Source organism: Rhea americana, unplaced genomic scaffold (assembly GCF_003343005.1).
Source record: "Rhea americana isolate MKP2758 unplaced genomic scaffold, rheAme1 scaffold_66, whole genome shotgun sequence".
NCBI lineage: Eukaryota > Metazoa > Chordata > Aves > Rheiformes > Rheidae > Rhea > Rhea americana.
This window is the reverse complement of record NW_028186823.1, coordinates 2,747,102-2,768,786: the sequence shown is the minus strand read 5'-3', so window position 1 is coordinate 2,768,786 and position 21,685 is coordinate 2,747,102. Positions and strand designations below refer to the sequence as shown.

The window sequence follows — 21,685 nt, the reverse complement described above, 5'->3', positions numbered from 1 at the left end:
GGTTATTGCAACAGACTTACTAGCTTAACCCTGGACATACAAATCCAGATGCCTTTTATTATGGCTTATTACCAGGAAAGCAATGGCTACTTCAAACAGATATGTGTTGCACTATTACTCTACCATCACCATTATTGCATTTTTAGTGGAAAAGACCAATATTTAGAAGTGCAGCTTTTTTTTTTTTTTTTTTTTTTTTTTTAACAGCCTTCCCCCCAAACCCAACAGCAGAAGCCTGGCACTGCAGTTTAGCTAGCACAATAGAGCAAAATGTACATCTTATTCAGTTGAAACAGACTTCAATACGGCAATCTGATCAGTGCAGATGGACTGCTGCAATTGAACAAATACTGCTAATTTCAAAGGAAATGTGTAGACATCAAGATCAAATTACAGGTTTGGCTTTAAGTATCTTAAAGCCAAGAAAGAACATGATCAAGTGAAATGTTTGKAATTAATAAAGCAGCTAACATTGCTTTTATCAGCCATAATAAACCGTTTCAAAACTAACCATATTGAATTTATTAGCTATTTTTCAATCTTTGTTAACTAGCTAGCAGAAACAACATAAGAACTCCTTCATCTCACGGCAGTCAAGACTTGACCATAATAGTAACATAATTCTCTTATTTCAAGTATTGCATTATTCTTGTGTATATCAATGTTTATTAATTCTAAACCAACAGCTACTATGATTTGTCAGCTGCTAATTATTATGTCACTTTGAAAATCTTTCAGAAGATGTTAATGTTTATATTAAACCTCCTCACAAAAAGAATTTCTAGCGCTTGATATGTCATTTTGGACAATCTGAATTCTAATTCAAGGGTTTGAATTAGAATTCATGCAACCAACTGTTATTCATGCAACCAATCCTATTGAGGATAAAGTTTAACTTCTGAACAATGAGCTGTTATAGCCTAAGTTTGGGAATCTTGTACTTTCAAACTGGTTGTGGTCATGTATATAGGATAAAAAGTATATTTGGGAATTAGGAAAAAACTGTAAGACTTGACCTGTATGTAAAAAGAAAATACAAGATAAAAAAGGAAGTAGGACTTTCACTTGCTATGTGTTTTGAACTTTAAAATGGGAATTCAAGGTGTATTTTCAATTTATCTTTTTCTTTTTTTCCCCCTCCATTAATGCTTTTCACAGGCAGAATGTTGCTTACTTGAAAGGATCCTATTCCATCATCATTCTTTTCTCATATCTGTCTATTTTTAACGTGGCACAGTCATGTAGAATAGCTGAAATGGCACATTTTCTACTTTATGTTATGGCACAAAACCTTCCTTTATCTTTAAGCGTTGTAGAATAACAAATCAAAATGTACCAGACAGCTCTCCAAATTGTACCACTGGAGGGCAAACAGGATCAACTCTAAGAATGAGTTCAGTAAAGTCATGGCTTGATGTAGGTTGCTAACCTCAGCCATTTTAACACACGCACGAAACCGTGAATGTCAATTTTCGGCCACCAGTTTGAGAAAGATTCCAAATCAAAACATTATAATTCCTTTTGTCACTAGCACAAACTAGCACAAACCTGATAAAACTTCTCTAGGGAGCCTTACATTTATACTTGCCTGAATCACATAAAATGATCAAAATTAACTCAATTAACCAGCTGTGTTTATGGGTTATCATGTGCAAATGTAGTTATTTAAAACAAATACAATGCATGCAAATTTTTCATAGCACTATATATATTCAATGATATTAGTTACAATGTCACTGAAATTCATTAGCAAGGCTTCCCTCAACACACAAAAATGGCTTGTTTCARGCTTCTCCAAATCCCTACTATATAATTGTATTTCACGATTTTCAAATATCAAGCATGTATTTTAAGATTTTTCTTAGCTTCCTGTAAGAAAAAAAAGATACTAGTCTAAAAAAAATYTTTTTCTTTGAATGGAAAGGGAAAACAAGTCAAAGTAGTCTTGAAGTCTGAAGTATTTGACTAAATGGACAATGTTAATTCTTTGTAAAAGCTGTTTTCTCTAAAATAGTAGCTGGAAATTAATGAGCAAAATTTAGGCAGTCTTGTGTTTAACACTGGGCAAAGAAAATACTGAAGTTATCCATTTTGGAGGATGCTGGCTTCTATCCATAAAAGGATATATAGTAATAAAGTTAATGCCTAATGCTTACTRTCTGAATTTTGTATTTGCTTTCAGACTACGCTTTTACTTGAAATGTTCTGTTTTTCATGCTCAAAAGCCTTGGAAAGAAGGGTTATCAGAAAAGAAATCCAGTAACTCTAGGTACAACCCCTCTGTATCAACAACAACAAAAAAGCACTTCGAATTTGCAGAATCCTATGTTTACATTTTTATTAGGCAATTCCACCTTAACCATCTGAAAAAAAAAAAACACTTAACGAAATCAAAATCAAGTCCCCTCATATTTCCAAGTGAATTCTAATCTTGAAATGTTTCTACTGTATACTAAGCTAGGCGAACTTTCAACAGATAGTTGAAAATAAAAAGCAGTTAGCATTCTTAATCACCTATAATCCACTCAGAGCCAGATATTTTTGAATGAATTCTACAGAAATCAGTTGCAAAACAGAATCAAGTTGACCTAAACAATTTGTCATTGCAAATTTCTGTTAATACAGACTAACACAGAAATATGGCATTAAAAAAAAAAAGCAATACACTGAAATAAAGGATTCTGGGCATGTCTTTCACTCTTTTTTTTTTTTTTTTTTTAAGTGAAAGAACATTCTTGTCTTGCCTACCCTGTAAATACTAACTAAAGCAATAACCCTTCAACCCCTTCCTTCTGACACACACAAACTGATAGCATCTCGCAAAGACACAAGGTGGCAGTACCGCATCAAAATGCAAGGACTTGCAACTGAGGCTTTAAGCAGCATGACAAACCTATTGGTTACTTGCTGTGCCTCGAGGGGAACAGCACATTAATACCTTAATCCAAAGTTCTAAATCAAATGATGTTTTGTTTCTTGGGTATTTTTAAAAAATCTTCAATGTTTCCTTTCTGAAAGCAAAGTTGTTCTAAGGATGGAAAAAAAAATTCTTTGAATAAAATGGAAGTGCATACTTGTTTTATGTTAACGTAAACTGGCCATGCTCAAAGAGCTATCAGGCTAAGTAAACAATATCAAACAGCATAGACAAGACTTACCTGACATACTGGAAAGCTCTTGTCTGAGTTCCAGGTCCATAGACCTAAAAATAAACAAAAACTAGAAAAGTTAGAGGAACATGAAAGTCTACTTTTCCCCTAATTCCTCACAATGCTAGAAGTCCCGAGGAGAAACACCTGGGACATAAAGCCCATATTACAGGGATTGATAAAGATGTGCTTGCAGAGCCTTTGGCAAAACAGCAATTCTTTGATGGTCTTTCTGTTGGAAGTGTCTCCAGGAAATATACCCTTACGCATCACATTAATCCAGAATTCTGGATGTACGAAACATTTTCTGAGATGTGCAACAAAGCAATGTTTTGTCCTCTTCTGGAGCACTGAAAGAGGCTGCAGCATGAACTTAGACAKAAAAAAAAGCCAAATATTTAAATCAACCTCAGAATATTAAAATATCATTATGACAACCAATTTTTATTTGCTCATTAAAAAAAAAAAAAAAAAAAAAAGGGCAGCTTAAAAGTAACCACCGAATGTTAGTGTCCTGTACAGATTTGTTTAGAAACCCTGAGGGGTTCCCTCCCTCCCCACTCTGGGGGGAGGAGGAGCGGTAGGGCACAAATTTTCCCTCACATTTTATGCTGACACTTTGGAACAACCAAATTTTTTAAGTCTAAAACAGACATTAAAACATAATTAAGGTACATATAATGGCTTGAGATAATGTTAGTTATTTCACAGCTTAGTTGGAGGCAGTACTGAAATCCCTGGAATATAAACATATAAAATCTTAAAGTTACCATTAGGCATATTTAAATAGAAAAAACACTTAGGCTTAAACAGGGACAAATACATCTTCCTACAAGCTTGCTACATTAGAAATACTTTTCTGAAGGGAAATGTACCAGAAGAGGCCAGCAGACTCTCACTATGCTCTCAGAGCAAATAGGAAGCAGATTTTATGTAAGTATAGAGCTTCCCACATACCCTTGATTAACTTGTGGAATAAGGTTTGCAGACAAAATTGTGTGCATGATTCCTGAAGAGTCATCCTTGTGGCTATACTTCTTAAACATAGGCAATGGCTGGAGAATACTCCGTGGTTTCCAAAATTCCCTTCTTCCCTCTGCACCCTCCCTCCCAGTTTGTCTTAATACAACCTTTACAGCAATAAAAAGAAACAATGGCCTCATCTACACAGGCTATGATTTCTTAAATGAGAATAATTAAAGGAACTGTTTTCACTTTGCAAGATTAATTTACTCCATTTGAACAATTACTTTGAACCAAAAAGAGACTGAATACATTTGATTCCAGAAAGGTTAACACTAGATATTCTTGTCAGTCAAACAAACTCTCTAGTAGTACACGAGCAAAATATTTTTTGGGGTCTCAAGTATTGCTTCTTGCTGACAATTCATTTTATTTGACCTGGTCAGTGAGACAACTCCACCCTCAGTTCCCTTCTCATATCCAGTAATTTTCAATGTCAGATAATTACTTCCTAAGAACAATGAYGTTGGGCAAAATGTTTAAAGCATTTTATCTTCTGTTACATTCCTGATAAGGTCTGGATGGCATGGCATTAGTTTAACAACAAGAACAAAAAAAAAAMCMAAAMMAAAAAAMMAAAMMAAAMMAAAAAAAMCCCTTCAATATTCCCTCCCACATGCAGGCACTGACTCCAGATTTATCTTACTGACACTCCGAAATATCTCAAGGATTGCATATTTAAAAACAAGATAATGTCTTCAGATTTAGTAAGGCTTCCCAGAACTTCCAGTGATTGTTCTCACTCAGTTCTACTTATGAAAGATACAAGGCTATTTTCAATAAAACTTGAGCAGCTAGGCATGAATGAGAGGAAAAAAAGAAAAAAAAAAAAAATCCACACCCACATTTTCAACACCAAATACTGGAATACTCTACATGCACTACTAGGGGAACAAACAGGGAAGACAAAATACCTTCTGACCCTCTGTAGGCTAAATAAACTTTCTTGATGGTCCACTGTGAGCCTGTTTTGTTTGAACACGATAGATTTGGGCAATCTGCTACAAAATATAACTGACTGCCTGCAACAGCAAAATGTCGTGTCAAGAAAGGGTTGGCATAGAGTAGATTCCTTCCATCCCATAACCCCAAAGCTCTGCCCATCAGTCCCAGGTGTAGGGCTTCACTGAACAAATGGAAAGAATAAAGCAGTCTTTGGGCAAACAATTACCCTGGCTGTTTAGAGACTGGCTTAACATTCACATTTGAAGAATATATCCATGCCAAAGCCTTGTGGTTTTCATCAGTAACTATTTGCTTCAGAGACAGAAGAAACAACACTTGGAACATTGTTAAGCAAGTATTAAAAAAARGGAATGTTCCTATAGGTTCTTCCAGCCAGCCAGCCTTGGTAACAGGTCCTCGGTCCTCAAAGCTTGCTAGTGGACACCCCAAGGCTTAGATATCTTTGCTGTCTGCAAAACACTTCTTTGCAAATAAACTACAGTAGTTCTGTTAATGCATAAGCAAGATAGGGATTATCATTTTCATGCAAATAATTCACTTCTTGCTATGATCTAAGAAAGGARGAGGAAATCAGTTTATCGTTGAAGTGCATCCAGCACTCCCAAATCACTTCAGACTGTATTTCAATGCAAATTTTCCCTGTGGGAAGCCATGGTACGGTCTCTTGACATGAGCATACAGTAGTATAAAATTAAAAGTTTGTTTATTTTTGATCATTATTGGCAAATGATGATTCCTTCACCTCCTCCTCCCTCTAAATTGCTTAGTATCACTGCTCCAGAACAGAAACAGCAGAATTCCTGAGAAATCAGGTAGGCAAGTGCTTATTTCTGAATAGGTAGGGTGTGAGCTTTAACTGGCAGACTTATTTTCCCAGCACCAGCACTAAATATAAGTGGTCTCCCTGTTTTAGGGCATTTTACATATGTCCTTTATTTTACAATAGCTAACTAAACAGGAACAGGACATAGGCCAGGTACTGTCTGTATTGTTGAATTATCAAGCAGCGTCTTTGGCATCATTTTGGCCCGTTCCAGCTCTTGCTCTCCCAGACAATGTTGTGACACCATTTAAGCATTAGCAAGAGCCAAGGACCCTTCACAACAGCCTGGACCTGGCAATTTGTTTTAGAGGCAGGAAAATTTAGCTGTATAGAGGCACGTTATGCCACATCAGTTTGTCTACAGTCACAAAAACTGGTCCTGACCTGCTTTATTTACTAATATACGATGTAGCCTGAGGGTCTTTAATGTTATTTTTCACATGGAAAATTTTGGCTGTTCTATCATCCTACAAAAAGGTATTTAGATCACTATCTTCCAAAAAGAGTTGAGGGAATAAAGTTCCTCAGCAGAAATACTAAAATAAGTTACTTGCTTAGTTGCTGTGGATCTTGCCATGCCTTGTTCCCATGGAAGAGCTGTGACAAAGACTTAAGTTCAGGGTAACTTAAAACACTTTCTCACATTACAACCAGTAGCCTTATTTTTCTCTGGGAAAGGAAGACCAATAGCATTGACAGARTGTATCCTTGCTTATATAATTCTGTACACTTCAGCTTGATACACTGAGATTAGATTTTTGGAGATGGAAAGCCTCAATGTTTACTAAAATCCAGCCTCTTTCACAGCACGTGAGGATAAGCCATACAGCAAATAGACTCATCACATCATTAAAAGGTCATTACTTACAGTTAGGGGTTCTCCCTGGAGAGCTTGAAGGATAAAATTACTGACAACTCTACCATCATTCATGTGCATCCGAGGACCAAAGGTATTAAATATTCTGGCAACTCTCACTTCAACCCCTTCCTGTGGGCAAAGACAAAGAAATGTTACTACTTTATTTCTCTTTCTTCCTAAAAGTGCAAATTAACCCCTCTCCCCCAAGCTTCCTTAAGAATCTCTCTTACAGATTTAAAAACGCATTATTTTCCTACCGTGAAACAATTCTAACCTCTCATCAACCCTACTGCAAACTACAGTGCATACAGCATGATGATTTACACAAAGTCTCACTATTTGTAATGCAAAGTCTAAATCAGTGCTAGCACTGCTGCTGATTTCCGTACACGTTTTTCTTTACCAAGAACTCCAACATTTTCAATAGTACCCTTCCAGCAACAACAACTTCCATCTTGGGCTTATCTAGACATAGACAGACTAGATAAATTAGACTGTTGTTTGACCTTTTCCAGGAAAGCAGGGGTGTGTACAGGAAGTGTATTAGTAGTACATCCACGGCTGATGGACACAGCTCACATACACTTCWTTCAGGGAGACCCTATAAACATTTTTTTTTTTGGAAATAAACGTAGGTTCACGTAGAAGAGAAACTTGCAGGCAAACYTGATCTTCTCTCTTGGGTTTCCAAGTGACTCATCAAAAAAATGAATCCTTAAAGGAGCTTTATTAAAGTAGTGGCATTAGTACTCCACAGATGGGATAATAAAAGAGAAAAAACACACTCTTAATATTTTAGATGTTAACTAGTGTTGACAAATAGGAAACACCAAGCAACTCTGCCCAGTGCTGTCACAAAATAACCTCACATTCTCTTTATACCACTGTGTTACCCTGGGAAGAGCAGAGGTCCCTGCTCATGCGAAATGCAGCAATTAGAAATGTACTCTTCATTTGCAGTTAGTTAAAAAAGCATTGTAGTGAAGATGTCTAATCTTTGCTTCCAGCATCATATCACTGACCCTTTACCAACATCATCACTGTATCGTAGACTATACTCTGACAGAGTTTCTTGTTCTTTTGTTTTCCCCAGCACTCTGTCCTAAAAGGACATTAACTCCTCCAAGAAGAGGCTGTATTTCATGGGGACTTTCCAGATACATTCTTTAACAACAAGTGCTGAAAATATGGCACTTGGAAGCTAGGGCCCCAAGATAAAAGTAACTCATTAAACTATTACCCAAAAAGTGACTCTCATACTGCACAAGCTGCAGCAGTGGCAGCCTTGTTTTCCTGTACTGGTTGGAAAYTAGTGAGGGCTCTAAGTAAGAAAAACAACACTCATAGTATAATAGTAAACTCAGCACTTCCCCTTCCACTATTCATTTTTTTTTCATTTTGTTTTGTCCAGTGTGGCAATTCTGTCCTTTAAAATGCTTAACTTTAAATAAAAAGTGTCATCAGGTAAAGCCCTCCCCCGCAGCATACTGAAAATCATATTTGAAAATTATGTGAATTTTCACACGAGCCTCTAAAACTGGAATCTATCCTCTCTCAAGAAGCATTTCCACAAACAAATATAATTTGGTGCCAGGAACTTAACATTTGACCTAAACATTCCCTTTTTCACATCAGAAAAACCTCTCTGTGATCCTTCGAGCACGTTCAGTAGTTCTCTACTCCTTTTTGCATTACCTGCCTACAAATATTGATAGGTAAGCTCCCATGCCTGGTTCTTTGAACATCTACATCACGTTAACTATAACCAACTCCTCCACAGAATTCCCACTAGCAAAGTCAATTATTTTCCCAGATTTGTGGGCAAACCTAGCATTAAGTCATGTACAACTTTTTATTACATCTTAAAGAAAGGAGGAAACCTTTCCAGCTCACGCTGATGCTGCCAACAAAATAGAACCCAATCCCTGGCCCTGAGGCCAAACAGGATCAACTGGCTTTTGTCTACACTACTTAAGACTAGGCCTTCTTATAGCAGATTAACAGAGAAGAAAGTTCCTTGAGCAATCCAAAAAAGAGTCATGGAGCAAGCTAATAAAACACAGCAGTGTGGGCTATCAAACCACTTGTATTCATTCCAACTCTCTTGTTTACCAGTAAGGACACATTCACAGAGGCTATGCCTGTGTAGAGGAAGAGGGAAGATAGAAAAAATCTAACACTAATTTAACACTAATTAAGTGTTAAAACTTCCTTCTTTGGAAAGCCTGTGGATGTATCTAAACAGCAAGCATAAATCAGAACTCTCCACAGACAAAAAGAAAATCTTAAACAAAGCAGGGATTGATCTCTCAGGGAAAGCCTAGGCAGTTGGACAGGTATCAGTGAGCTAAGTCTTGATCAACATTTTGGGTAAAACTATTAAGACTGCTGCCCACCTCCCTTGCTTTRTTAGTCACTTTGCTAGTGACTACTATTCTTTCCCAAGTGTTTCAGACCCCACTAACTAACTCTCTTAAAATTACTTCCCATATTCTGAATTGTAATCACAGAAGAATTCCCAGCAGAGTTTACCAGGATTCATTGGTAATATGTTTTTAAGCTACAAAACTAATACTAAGGTATTATATGTATATCTATCTATATATATTGCCTACTGTATAAGCAAAGTGAGATTCATTTCTGGTTACTAACAACTTTTAGAACTATTTTGCAAATATAGCAATGGTGAGATTGAATTTCATAAGTGATAAGCTCTTAAATAAGCTTGGAAGGACAATYATGATATCTGATTTCACTTTCTGCATAATGCAGGTTCCTGAACAGAGCCAAGGAATACTTGCAATTCTCCTGCCTCATGCTTACAGTTCAATAGTTCCCAGACTACAGAATTTACCAAATCACTTCAAGGTCTCTTTGTATCATTACTGACACCTCCCTGTTAGAAGTTTGTCTTATTTCTGGTGCGTGCATTTTGTTTGTATTGTATATGGCCAATGCAAACAGTAATAAGCCCATTCCAACAACATTTTTATGAGAGACATCATTGTTTGGAAGAGATATGCACTCATTTAAGTATGTCTATGCTTGGACAYCCCCATCAAACATGGATTTTAACTTCAGTATTGTACTGCACAAGCTAGCTTCTGAACATGAGGAGGCAGCTTGTATCTAGTCAGTGCAGCTAAAATCAGTGTAATGATACCCAGTGAATGAAAACTTCAACACAGTTTCCAGTAAGGGCCAGGAATATATGCAAACAATAACAATTTAGAGTCCAAACAATTTAATTCTAGATTTCATTGTGATGGAGAGTTCTGCAGAGAGTAATACTTAGTGAATTAGTGCAACAAGAGCAGTTACGGATGTAAGACAATGCTCTGGCAATGGCTTTAGAGTCACAGCAGCCATCTTAAAGATGCTTATGAAATTKAGAAAGTGTCAAAAACAATATACTGTTTGTATCAGAAGACAAATACTACTAYGTATATATTTTTATTAAAATACTGGCTAAACTTTCTGAAATGAATCAAAAAGAAGAAAAAAAAAAAGGCTTAGAGTCTTCCAGAATTCTGAATTCAACTTGCCAAACAGTAAAGCAACATCAAGAAGAAAGGACTAAGTTCCCTGATAACTACTTGAGGGGAAAAAAAKAAAAAAAATAAAAAAATCAGAAAATGGACCCAGAGCACACACAGATTACAGGAAGCATTCAAGCCTTTTTTGGGAACCTGCCTGTATTTGTTTAATCTATGGTTTTGACACTCACTACAAGTCAATTTTCTATCCTGGTCTACAGTACAATGTTTTTTTTTGCAATTGTTAACAGCACAAAGCATATAGAAACAGTAAAAGTACTACTGTGTTAGTAAAATTGTTTCTCAGAATATGGACAGGAAGACCAAAAGGCTTTTTCCTACTGTATACTCACATGTTCGCATTAGGAAACTCCAACAAGGCTGGCATACCAATCCAATTTAGAAACAGACAATCTAGTAAAGAAACCCTCCACTTCACAGAAAGGCTCCTACTACTAACAACCTGATGAAATGATAGATTGYATTTCTATGATATTGCCTTAGACATTAGAAAGTTCTGCTTCTTCCCCTCCCTTTCTAACTGGATATAAACAGGTAACTTTGGAAGACGATATTCCACTCCTACATTTCACAGTGCCAAACATAATGATATTGTGGTTCACATGCAAAGTTCTAAAAACAGTAAAAGAAATTACAGATAGCTCTGACAATTCATTAGAAAATGTGCAAATCCATGAATCCARTAGTATGGAGCAGAAATACCAGGAGGTTTTAGAAAATGACAGCCTGCCAGAGAAGTATGGTATCACAGCATAATAGTATCTAGAACAAACCAGTTTCAAAAGCTTGGAGGTATTTGATCTCCAAATTAATGCAGTTTGTAGGACTTAAGTTTACTGAACTATGGAGAAGCTGTGATTTTTATCTGATATTTCTTTTTTTCAAAGTATAAAAGCCTATTTGCGAGCCATACATTTACTATGATTGAAATTAGCATCRCTTCCTGTCTCTGCAAAGTGAGGCCAATTTCTTAAAAAGATAAAAACACGACTAACAAACAATGCTTGATATCTTCAATGAAACCACTACATTTATTAAGAATATTGATACAACTGTGAGATCGCGTGACCTTTCAAACTTTGCAGAGGAAAGAAATTGTGTCCAATTATCATTTCTTTCTGAATTTCACTGACCTGACATACAACTCAGATAACAGGAGAACACTAGCTGTGATGATGACAYCTGCAGTTTAAGAGGTGTCAACGTCCTCTCACAATCAGCAGTGAGAGTATGTTAGCATTTTACAGAYTCCTCTCTCCAACCTTTGCCTCAGACCTGCTATTCCTGGATGCAAACCTCTTCTGTATAGCTTCTAAAAAGCTAAAGGGACCCATGATATTTAACACTACTACTTAGTTTTGGCCTGATAAACCCAACAATAACCATCATCTCTGGCACTAAAKGACTGTTCTCTGAACTTTAGACTACTGCCCTGATGAGATGCAGTGCTTTCTCTTCTTCTCCCCTATGCTGTCAGAAGCATAAGTACTTCAATTTTATTCTTTCACAAAGAGAATCAAGTCTGCATCTTGTCTTAAGCAATCTGCTAGCAAACTTAACATGACAACACCAAAATTAAATTGCTGAATGCATGAATAAATCTATATTGACAATCAAGGGAAGAAAACAGCTAGCAATAAYGAGAGAATGCTGGATAAACTCCCAGAAGACATTTAGGAGCAAACAGTTTTATTCCAACGTGTTTTCTATCTAATTACTTAACTACCTGGCTATTCATATTCAAGATCTTTGCAGTTGCAATTCAATCAACAGTTTTCATTATTCTTACAGTTTGCATCAAGGCTTTTTATGATTACTGAAATCAGTTTGTGAATTAAAGATTAGAGAAAAAAGTACAACTCATAACACAAACTTCTGAACAARGCACAAAATTACAATATAATATTATGTGCTGAACTTCCATCCCCACTGCAGGCACTTTTTTCCCYACCTATGTGCCCACAAGATCTTATTTACCATTTATTTTAGAAAATTCTGGTTTCATCTTATCTGGTAAGTTATTTTTATATAGATCTCTCTATATATCTCTATATATATCTCTCCATATATATTTTAAGCTGTGTTTCTGAAGGAGCAAAACTACTAGTTAGGCAATCATATCACATATACAACAAGTACACACCACAGATGAGTATGCACAAAAAAAGCCCAGGAAGTATTAAGAAGGATAGGCAGAATAGTGCCAAAGACAGGAGTCTAGAATGAAAAAAGCATATAGATAGATAAGCTGTTGTTATAAGCAATGACAAAGAGTTTCAAAGCTAAGCCTTGCACCTTGTTGGGGAAATGGAGTGAATTGCAAAAGGCTTTCCAGGAGGGGTGCTAATAAACACTGAATGAGAGATCAAGAAAATAGTATTGAAGTCTAAATCAGAGGATGCAGCTTAGTTATGAAATGAACAGAGCAAGGAATTAAAGCTCCTGCTGACTTCAGAAGRGGTCCAGCAGTAGGGAGGATAACACCTCCTGATTTTATTCTACTCAGTTGCATGTGACTGACAGGTACATTGAGCAGGACAGCTGACCTATRTTCCTACAATAATTTAAGGAAGGAGAGCTGCTCCCAAAAGCTTTTAGCAAATAGGGTACTCTCAAATCAAAGTCAAGTGCTTCAYAGAATCACAGAATCAGTAAGGTTGGAAGGGWCCTCTGGAGATCATCTAGTCCAACCTCCCCACTCAGCAGGGTCACCTAGAGCATGTTAGACAGGGTTGCATCCAGGCGGGCCTTGAAGATCTCCACAGGAGACTCCAYAACCTCTCTGGGCAACCTGTGCCAGTGCTCYGTCACTGTCACAGTGAAGAAATTCCCTCACATGGTCAGGCTTCACACGAGATGAGATGGGCTTGTATACATGCTTTGAAATTGCGAACTCTACAATACTCCAGAAAATAGTTCAATTCCCCTCCTCTCCTTTTAAGAAAATGCTACTGCTGCCCTTGGACTCCTTGAAAAATAAACACTGCTGGTRACAAGCCTGCTGGGCTTATCAAAGGAAGGCCATAGTAAACAGGAGGCCAAAYTTAAATGTTTAATTCATAGGGTCGAAATAGTGAAAGAATAACCTTGCCAGCAAAAGGGAGTGCACAGAGGTGGTCTTCGTCAGGACATGCTATTGAAAAACTGCAACAACSGTGTATATACAACCAGCTTTGAATATAACCAAAAATTGTTCCAATTCTGAACAGCCCATTTGGAAGGATAATTTGCAAGTATATTTCTATTTTATATTTTTAAAAGTATGACTAGTTATCTAAGATATCTAAGAATGTGCATGATGATGGAAAACTCTGAAAGAAATGAGAAAAAATAGAAATAAGTTTGCTTGTTACTTCTTTTTACTGAAGTTTAAAAAATTCTGGAAATACTTTAGTCTGAAATCCTGCACATTCAGTTCTTTTGGGCTAGGTCACTCCTGTCAGAGTGCCCTTTAAAGTAAAATACTCATTTTCATAACAGAAACCAGATACTAGCTAGCAACACTAGCAAAAGCTCATGTTTCCTCCCCTTGTAAAAGTGTAACATCCAAACTCTTAAAAAAAAAAAAAAAACTCAGCAGTGTTTCAGAATATAGAAGAATGAAGGACAAGCTTGGGCAGACTTCACTAATCTGTAATAAAGTACAGGAAGGATCTCACAGGGCTGCCTTTAGGCAGAGTTCATTTACATCACAAGTTTTTATTTAATGCATGTGTGCACCACAGTTCCACTTTACAAGCCTTTATTATTCTTTGTAAAACCTTCATAAGGCTTATGACTCATACTAGGGCCTTAAGACACAGTCCATGATTTCCAAAACGACCTAAAATCTTCCCAGCTAAAAGAACAGTGCAGTGTGCACCCCAGACTCAGAAMAAATACAACTCTACAGCACAAGGATTTCTCATAAAACTGTAATATTTAATGGTGAACAAATTTCCAAACCTATGAGGAATGCTATGCTACAACAGCCTGATCTCTTTCAGTAACGTCATYGTATTATACCTTAAATGGTTTGAAGTAGAGCAAAGGAGGTAAGAAAGTTGAGATTTTTCTTCTCTATCTGGCAGAAGAGATGGGCTAAAATTATTACATCCTCTGTGCTAAAATACTTCCCCTCAAATTCTTATCATTTAGAGTTAATTTTGTTTTCAAGTTTTTTAAAAGCATTTAATATTCTATCATTTAAAGGCTTAAAATTCTGCAGAACATACTACATTTGATGGTATTTGCAGCCTTAAAATACAAAGGTGAAATAAGAGAAGCTGTGATATCGTTTTCTTTAACGTGTCACATTTTCCAGTAGAATATAATCTCCCAGAGACTAACTAAGCAGTGATTAAGTAAGAAGAGATTCACATGCAGGTAAAAAGTCAATACTGGGTCCTTGTCGATTATTAAACCAGGAAAAATAGCATGCATCATTTCACAAATATATTTTAAAATGCATTTTTATCTTCACATTAATGTACTTGAAAAAAAAATTCTACAAGTTAACATCCATATCTTTTACTAAGGGCTATATTTATACTTACATAATTTGAAGACATTCTAAAGTGATTTAAAGTAGTCTGCTCTTATATGAAGACTCATTGAAGAACKTCTTCATCTTTACCCATGTGTTTGGATTTCAAGTACACTCACTAAACATACCACTTTTATCTGTAATGGCCCAATTCTGTAAAGCACTTAAGCAAAAGACCAAATTTAAGCAACTTTTATCTGGCTCCCAAATTAGTAAGGTCACTTCAGTTTAATCTTTCTAAAAACTATTTTACGATACTGAAAGAMATAACAAGTTTGAGAAGACTAAAGCATATTTTCTTGGAGAATGCTACTCGACAGAAATATCACAACAGATGGGAGCAATGAAACTTCCGCACTAAAGAAACAGATTTTGTTATTGCAGTACAAATGCTCCTATTCAAGATGTTCTCTTTCTCTCTTATATTCCTAAATATATGCAACACTYGGGCTTTGCTGTATATTTGGCCCTCATAATTATAGTTAATCCACTCTATCTGATAGAACTTTAATACCTGTTTCATATATGCATAGCACATGGTCTCTGCAACCCGCTTTCCTTCATCGTAGCAGGCTCTGGGGCCTATTGGATTTACATGGCCCCAGTAATCCTCATTTTGAGGGTGAACTTCAGGATCTGTGGAGGAAAATCGAAACTTAAATGATTGTTATCAATAGAAAAGGTGATTATATGTAATGAAGTGACTACAGGTGACTATATGTAATGAATCTTTTGGTAGACAATTTGGTCACTTGTGTTACGTACTTTAACTCTCTGGTCTATGTATTTAAAAAAAATACTACATTTCAACATCACTCACTAAAAGAGTATTCACTGTTACTATAATACTTCATTCTAGATTCTAATCAGAGTTCAACATTCAAAATTCCTCCCCCATCAAAGCCTTTATGAAAAAGTCATAAACCAAGATGTAGGAATGTTACAGATAACAGTCAGAGCCTGTTTCCACCACTCTGACAAAAGACTTAAAGCAAGTACTAATGGCCAGATTTTAAACTGTGAGAAGTAGATCTGATGAAGAAATGAAGGTAAAACCATGAYGAAAATATACTATCTTGACCATATCATCCATCAGAAGGTGTGTAAATACCCTTTGGTTAGTGACACCTCAAGACCTCTAACAATGCTTTTATCCTTCTTACCTCCATATACCTCTGACGTAGAGGCCAGTAGCAGCCGTGCTCCAACACGTTTAGCTAATCCTAAATTTTGGAAAATAAGGGGAAAAAAACAAAATTTGAGCAAATGAAAGAATCTTTAGGTTGTGTTTGCTGTTTTACTCTGATTGTGCTTGAATATGTTTTTAAAGGGAGCTCATTTTCCCCCAATTATGGAATCAACATCTCAAAGTAACATACTGTGTTGTGATCATCAAAATCAAAGATGACTACTTAAGAAAAAGTAATCACCTACTGTAAGACAAAAGCTAGTGTTTTTCATCATTTATAAATATGCCCCTTTAAACAGTCTGGATAATCTACCCATCACTTGGGATTACTCTGCACTCCATTCCAGTAACTTTGTGACCTTAAAGTTAGCACAGCCAAGCATACTAAACTTTTCCAGGCTGTGCAACTGTCTGGTGGCATACTAGCTTCTGAATCACTTAATTCTCTGAATTGTACCCTAAAGCATCCGTCTCATATGAGAAATTCAGCAGGGGTTCTCATCCAGAAGGTTTTTTGCCTYGTAGCAACTTCTATGGTTACAGACAGCCAGTTTAAGCTGCTGCACATGTCAAATAGATTGAAGGTGTGAATAAAATGTAGCAAAGGCTTCAGGCCCTCTATTTACATGCCTCAACAGCATTAGAACTAATAGCTAAAGCTGAGAACCTTGCCTTGTAATTATCAACTATAACGTTAGACATTAAATGTCTTTGCAGAATTGTTAGCTAAGACATGCACAAGAGGGAGTAGTGCTATTAATGTTTGGGGTTGACAAGATCCAATGGAGTTCCACCTAGTTCAACATTTGCTGTGATGGAAAGGAACAGCCACTCACAGTAAACATGACAGTGTTTCACAGCCATCAAGGTAAGAACGGCAGTCAGTGCCACCACATCACAATAAAAATAATCCCCATGCTCCTAAYTGTTCCTATGATTTCTATAATTACTGCACAGGTTTCACTCCAYAGCCAAGTAACAGACATGAAAACTCTGGTGCTTTGACACTTGAGCTTGCATGCTGTCAAGAGTTCATTTGTAGATATGTTTAAAGAAAAAGCACAAAAATCTTCASAGGTAAAAAGCCCTATTTTTCTTCAAGAATCTTTATCTCTATCTATATTTACACATACATAAATAAATATATGTRTRTGTGTGTGTGTGTGTGTGTGTGTGTGTGTGTGTGTGTRTATGTATGTTTGTATGTATACACACACAAACACGACTCAGCTGCCTTCCTGCCAAACTCTGTCCAGGTGATATTAGGTCTAACAATGTCAAGTAAGAAGAAAAAAGACTTCAACTCACCCAGCATGTTTAATGTCCCAATAGTGTTGGTTTTTAATGTTTTTATAGGATTATACATGTAATTTGGAGGAGAAGCAGGAGATGCTAGATGATAGATCTGGTCCACTACAGAACAGGTTTGGGGGAAAGGGGAGGAGAGTGGAGAAAAAATAAAAAAGCACCATTATTTTTCTGTGTAGCATAAACATTAAATGAGAAAGCCTTATAAAGTCAAGAAATAAGTACACATTTTTGCCTATCTTAACACTGGAACTCAGCTCTTACTATATTCCTACCTACAGACGGCACAGGCAAAGCTACTGTAACTCATCGCAAGTCCTAATTTTCAGTAAAACAAAAACTAAAGTTTAGTGTATAACAACATTGTTGAGAGAGACATAGAAATCTGGGGTGCTGAGATTTTTCCATTTGTAAAAATTTTACTTATGAGTACTTCAGGGTCAACACCAGAAGCTGCAAGACGACACATAATATTTTATTCCTCTCATGTTTAAGTGACTACCAGCTTCAGAGTATTTTTCTCAAGTGGAATCCCAAGGAAAAYGGCAGACAATTTTTCCCACGAGGGCAAACCTTTCAGGAAAATAAATACTGTATTTTTATTTGTAAGCCACTTACCAGTGAAGTACTAATGGCACTGGTATCATATTTTTATTTTAATAGTTATGTCTTGAGGACATGCCTAGATAYGGGATTTAACTTTTGTCCTTGTTCCACTGGTGTTCTATATTGTACTTTGGATTATTCAGCATTTCAGCTTTAAAAAATGCAATCCTCAATACAAAGATTTTACCCCCTCTGAGTTATGAAATGTATTTCATGAACACACTAGACAGCACCCTACAATTAGTGAAGGTATACTGATGCCTAAGCTAACTTAAAGTACGCTAACCAGCCTAGGTAGCGCAAGGCCTCCATTCTTAACTAGTTTACCTTGCTGCACTTTTGTGATCAGTGTTGGCGCACCCAAAGATTCAAAACATCCACAGGAAACATATATTTCACGTAACAGCAAAATAGAGCCTGGTGTAGCAAAGCTCCATGGATACACCATGTATCAGGAGTATAGACAATCAGAAACTAGCATTCTTAATTTAACAATCATTCCTAGTACAAGAGAGCAGAGAGAAGAGACAGTCAAGGCTGTATTAGATTTTAAGTTCAAAGGACAGGCACATGACATCTTTCTCTCCCTTTTTCTACTTTTGTTTGCTGTTATCTTAAGCTATACGAATCCTGCTTTGTTCTCTGTTGATTCAACAGTTGAGCAAGCTTATTTATTTTTATCTGTTTACTCACATTTTCATAAAACACTATTTTCAGAAAAAGGTATGGGAGACATTTCTATCAAGGAAGACAGGTATAGATTTCCCAAATAGAACCTGATACAAAGAAACAAGCATGTAGGACTTTACTCAACTTCGGTTTTGTAATAGTCAGGCAAGTTGGTATCTTCATTTCAGAACTCCAGAGAAAATAGTCTGCCCCAGTAAATTCAAGGAACTTAAAAAACCCTCAGTGAGCTGTGCAGCACACCACAATCAAGTCTTAAACACAAAGCCTGAAAGAATCCTGAGATACTAGTTGATTAATACCAGTAACAATCAAAGTCATAGGCAAATCCTAATCTAAGCCTAACCAGCTTCAGCATAACAGAGTTGCTAATTTCGCTGCATGAGACAAGAACACAAGAATTTGAGCTACTACCTCAAAAGCTTCTTTTTAAAAAAAAAAAAAACTCTAATAGAAATCAATAAAAACTGGACACATTCTTACAAGCAGCGTCAGAGTTTTAACAAACCTCAACCCACAAGCCTTTCATACGACTCCTAGAAACGCATCTTTCTTGTCTTCTATGTAACATCAATCACCACCGTTAGTCAATACAACTTAAAAAAGAGAGAACATGGATAAGAATGTCCAAAAAAAGTTAAACATAACACAATCAGTTGAGACATAGCAAGCTATGCTTAAGAAAAAAAAAGAACAAATCTTCTACCAAGGTCATCCAAGAGAAGTAATTAAAATGTTGTATCAGAACTAAAAACAAGGTGAAAGGATGGAAAAAAGAGAAAAAAACATTCTTTCTTTGTGCTGCAAAAGGAAAGTTTGCTTTTTTAAGAACAGCTGGCACTGAAATCCCAAGGAACTTGGAAAAAATCAAAGCCAGCTGCTATTCTGACAGAAGACATTGCTGCAGAAGGCATGGTAAAAAGTTGTCTTGCCCTATAACAGAACATTACTTGTTTGGTGATACACTCAAAACACTATATATTTTTAAGTATCTTCCCAGGTGTTTTATAATTAACAAGTAATAGGAAATGATAACAATACAAAATATAATGCTAACCTTGGACAGCGAACTGATTACCAGGAGCCCTCTACTGGGTTCAACTTTCACAATATCCGTGAAATAATGAACTCTGCTCTCCATTTTTACAATAAGCACTCTGCCCAAAATGTGATAGAAGCACCCTTGACTGTTAAATACAAAAGCCAAAATCTTCGCAAACTTCTCTTTTTCCTATTTAAATCTAATTACACTTGCTTAAACAGTGCTGCATATAAGCTACATATAAGCTACAACAGGAAAAATAATCAAATATCAAGTTTCCACCTGCTCTCAAMTAGCTGAGACAACACTGAAATGTTAGAGTAATACATGTTTTCTGTTAAAGTCTTCACCTATTCCCTGATTTTCCAGTTTCGTTTAACAAAGCAAGCACACATCCTTATCTCTCTCCAACATCAAAAGACAGAATGGTTAGTTTGACAGTGTATAGAAGCAGCTTGTTTTATCCACGTAGGATGTATTTACTACTTTTCAGTAATTCTTTAAGCAATCAAAAATTTTAAAGTAGATTAAAGCATCCAAAACACAAGCATATCTTTCATATCAAAACATCATATCCTCTTTAAGATAAATGTTCTCTAGCAATTTTTTTTTAAAAAATGGCAAAGTTGGCAAGGTGCAGTATTTAATCTACCTTCTCTCCAAATCTTTACACCAAATCCAAGATATTTGCACATATCTTCACATTTCTCTGAATTGACTGATATTTTAAAATCCACTGGGTATGCTCACAGTACCTGTGACTGCAGTGGCTCATCTGTAGGAGGCATGTTAAGTTCAACAGACCAGTTAAACTTCACCCTACCCTTTATCTCCATATTATTTGTGACACTGAGTTATCCACCTTAATTTCATGCCCCCCATGATACCTACAAGACTATCACTGCACAGTTAAGTAACTGAAACTGTCCTCCTTTTATCTCCTTTACTTTTACCTGATTCTTCATTCATGTTTTCTGCCTCACCCCATCTTTTTCTGCTTCCCAATACTGAAAGCCCTTTGCAGATAAACATGTGATGGTGACCTTCAGCAACAATTTTTTACACAATAACAAGTTGACCCACATTTGTTTCCCCTGTTTCCACACTGGTGGAGTGTGAAGACCAGTCCAAATTGGGATTCTCTCTCATTTCCACATGAGCAGAAAGTGTCCGCAGGTCCAACTGCAGCATCAAAGCTACAACAGTAAATCTCTACTAACCACTCTAAATATTAAAGAAGAGGGAAAAATTGTCCCAACACAATAGAAGAAATCCTACAGAACAATGAATGTTTCCATAATACAAAAGAGCCAGGCAAGGTTTATATTTTCAGGTTTAAATTTTATTCACTACTTAAAATCAAAATGTCAACAGTGACCAACATACATAAAAATTATTTCAAGTCAAATTTCATGCAGTAGAACAATTAACTGTCAGCATAAACACACAATCAGCTTTAAGATGATCTGCATGACTCCATCACCTTTAAGTCTTACTATCTTGACAAAGTAATGACATTTGATAGTTTGTATTCCCAAGTAGGTGCCACAAAACACATCCAGTTCTTACATCTTGCGATGGTTTCTTTGGTCTTCAGCATTTAACCTCAAYAGCATAGAGGACTGGTGGCCTAGAAGATTTTTAAACAGCCCAGAGAGCTAGAGCGATGAAATTTAAACAGATATTTCGCTCTGGTGAAGACCTGTTCTCAAGCAAAAAGTGCAGAGAAATTTGATAGCAAGTAGCAGAGCAGTCTGCTCCATGAAATCATATCAACATAAATTAAGCTTTTCAATGCAGTACCAAATCCAGTGCAGTATCAGAGAGCTTTTCACAGTATGCAATCTGTATTAACTTGACTAACTAGAACAATATCCAAAGATGATCTGAGACTACAAATGCTGCAGGAAGCCAGCTCCCAGATCAGCCTTAATTCAAAGACTGCCTACAC

At 36.4% G+C, this 21,685-nt stretch overlaps 1 protein-coding gene across 3 annotated transcripts in view; it reads right to left on the bottom strand.

Moving 5' to 3' along the window:
• The window catches only part of UXS1 (UDP-glucuronate decarboxylase 1), a 47,295-nt gene that overhangs the window by 5,002 nt on the left and 20,608 nt on the right, over window positions 1–21,685 (bottom strand). For all 3 annotated transcript variants that reach the window (XM_085320864.1, XM_085320865.1, XM_085320867.1), the window contains 5 exons: window positions 17,400–17,504; window positions 16,066–16,125; window positions 15,417–15,538; window positions 6,830–6,949; window positions 3,159–3,202 (listed from right to left, as the gene is read on the bottom strand). In XM_085320864.1, coding sequence (XP_085176990.1) covers window positions 3,159–3,202; window positions 6,830–6,949; window positions 15,417–15,538; window positions 16,066–16,125; window positions 17,400–17,504 — 451 coding nt within the window. The remainder of the gene's footprint in view (window positions 1–3,158; window positions 3,203–6,829; window positions 6,950–15,416; window positions 15,539–16,065; window positions 16,126–17,399; window positions 17,505–21,685) is intronic.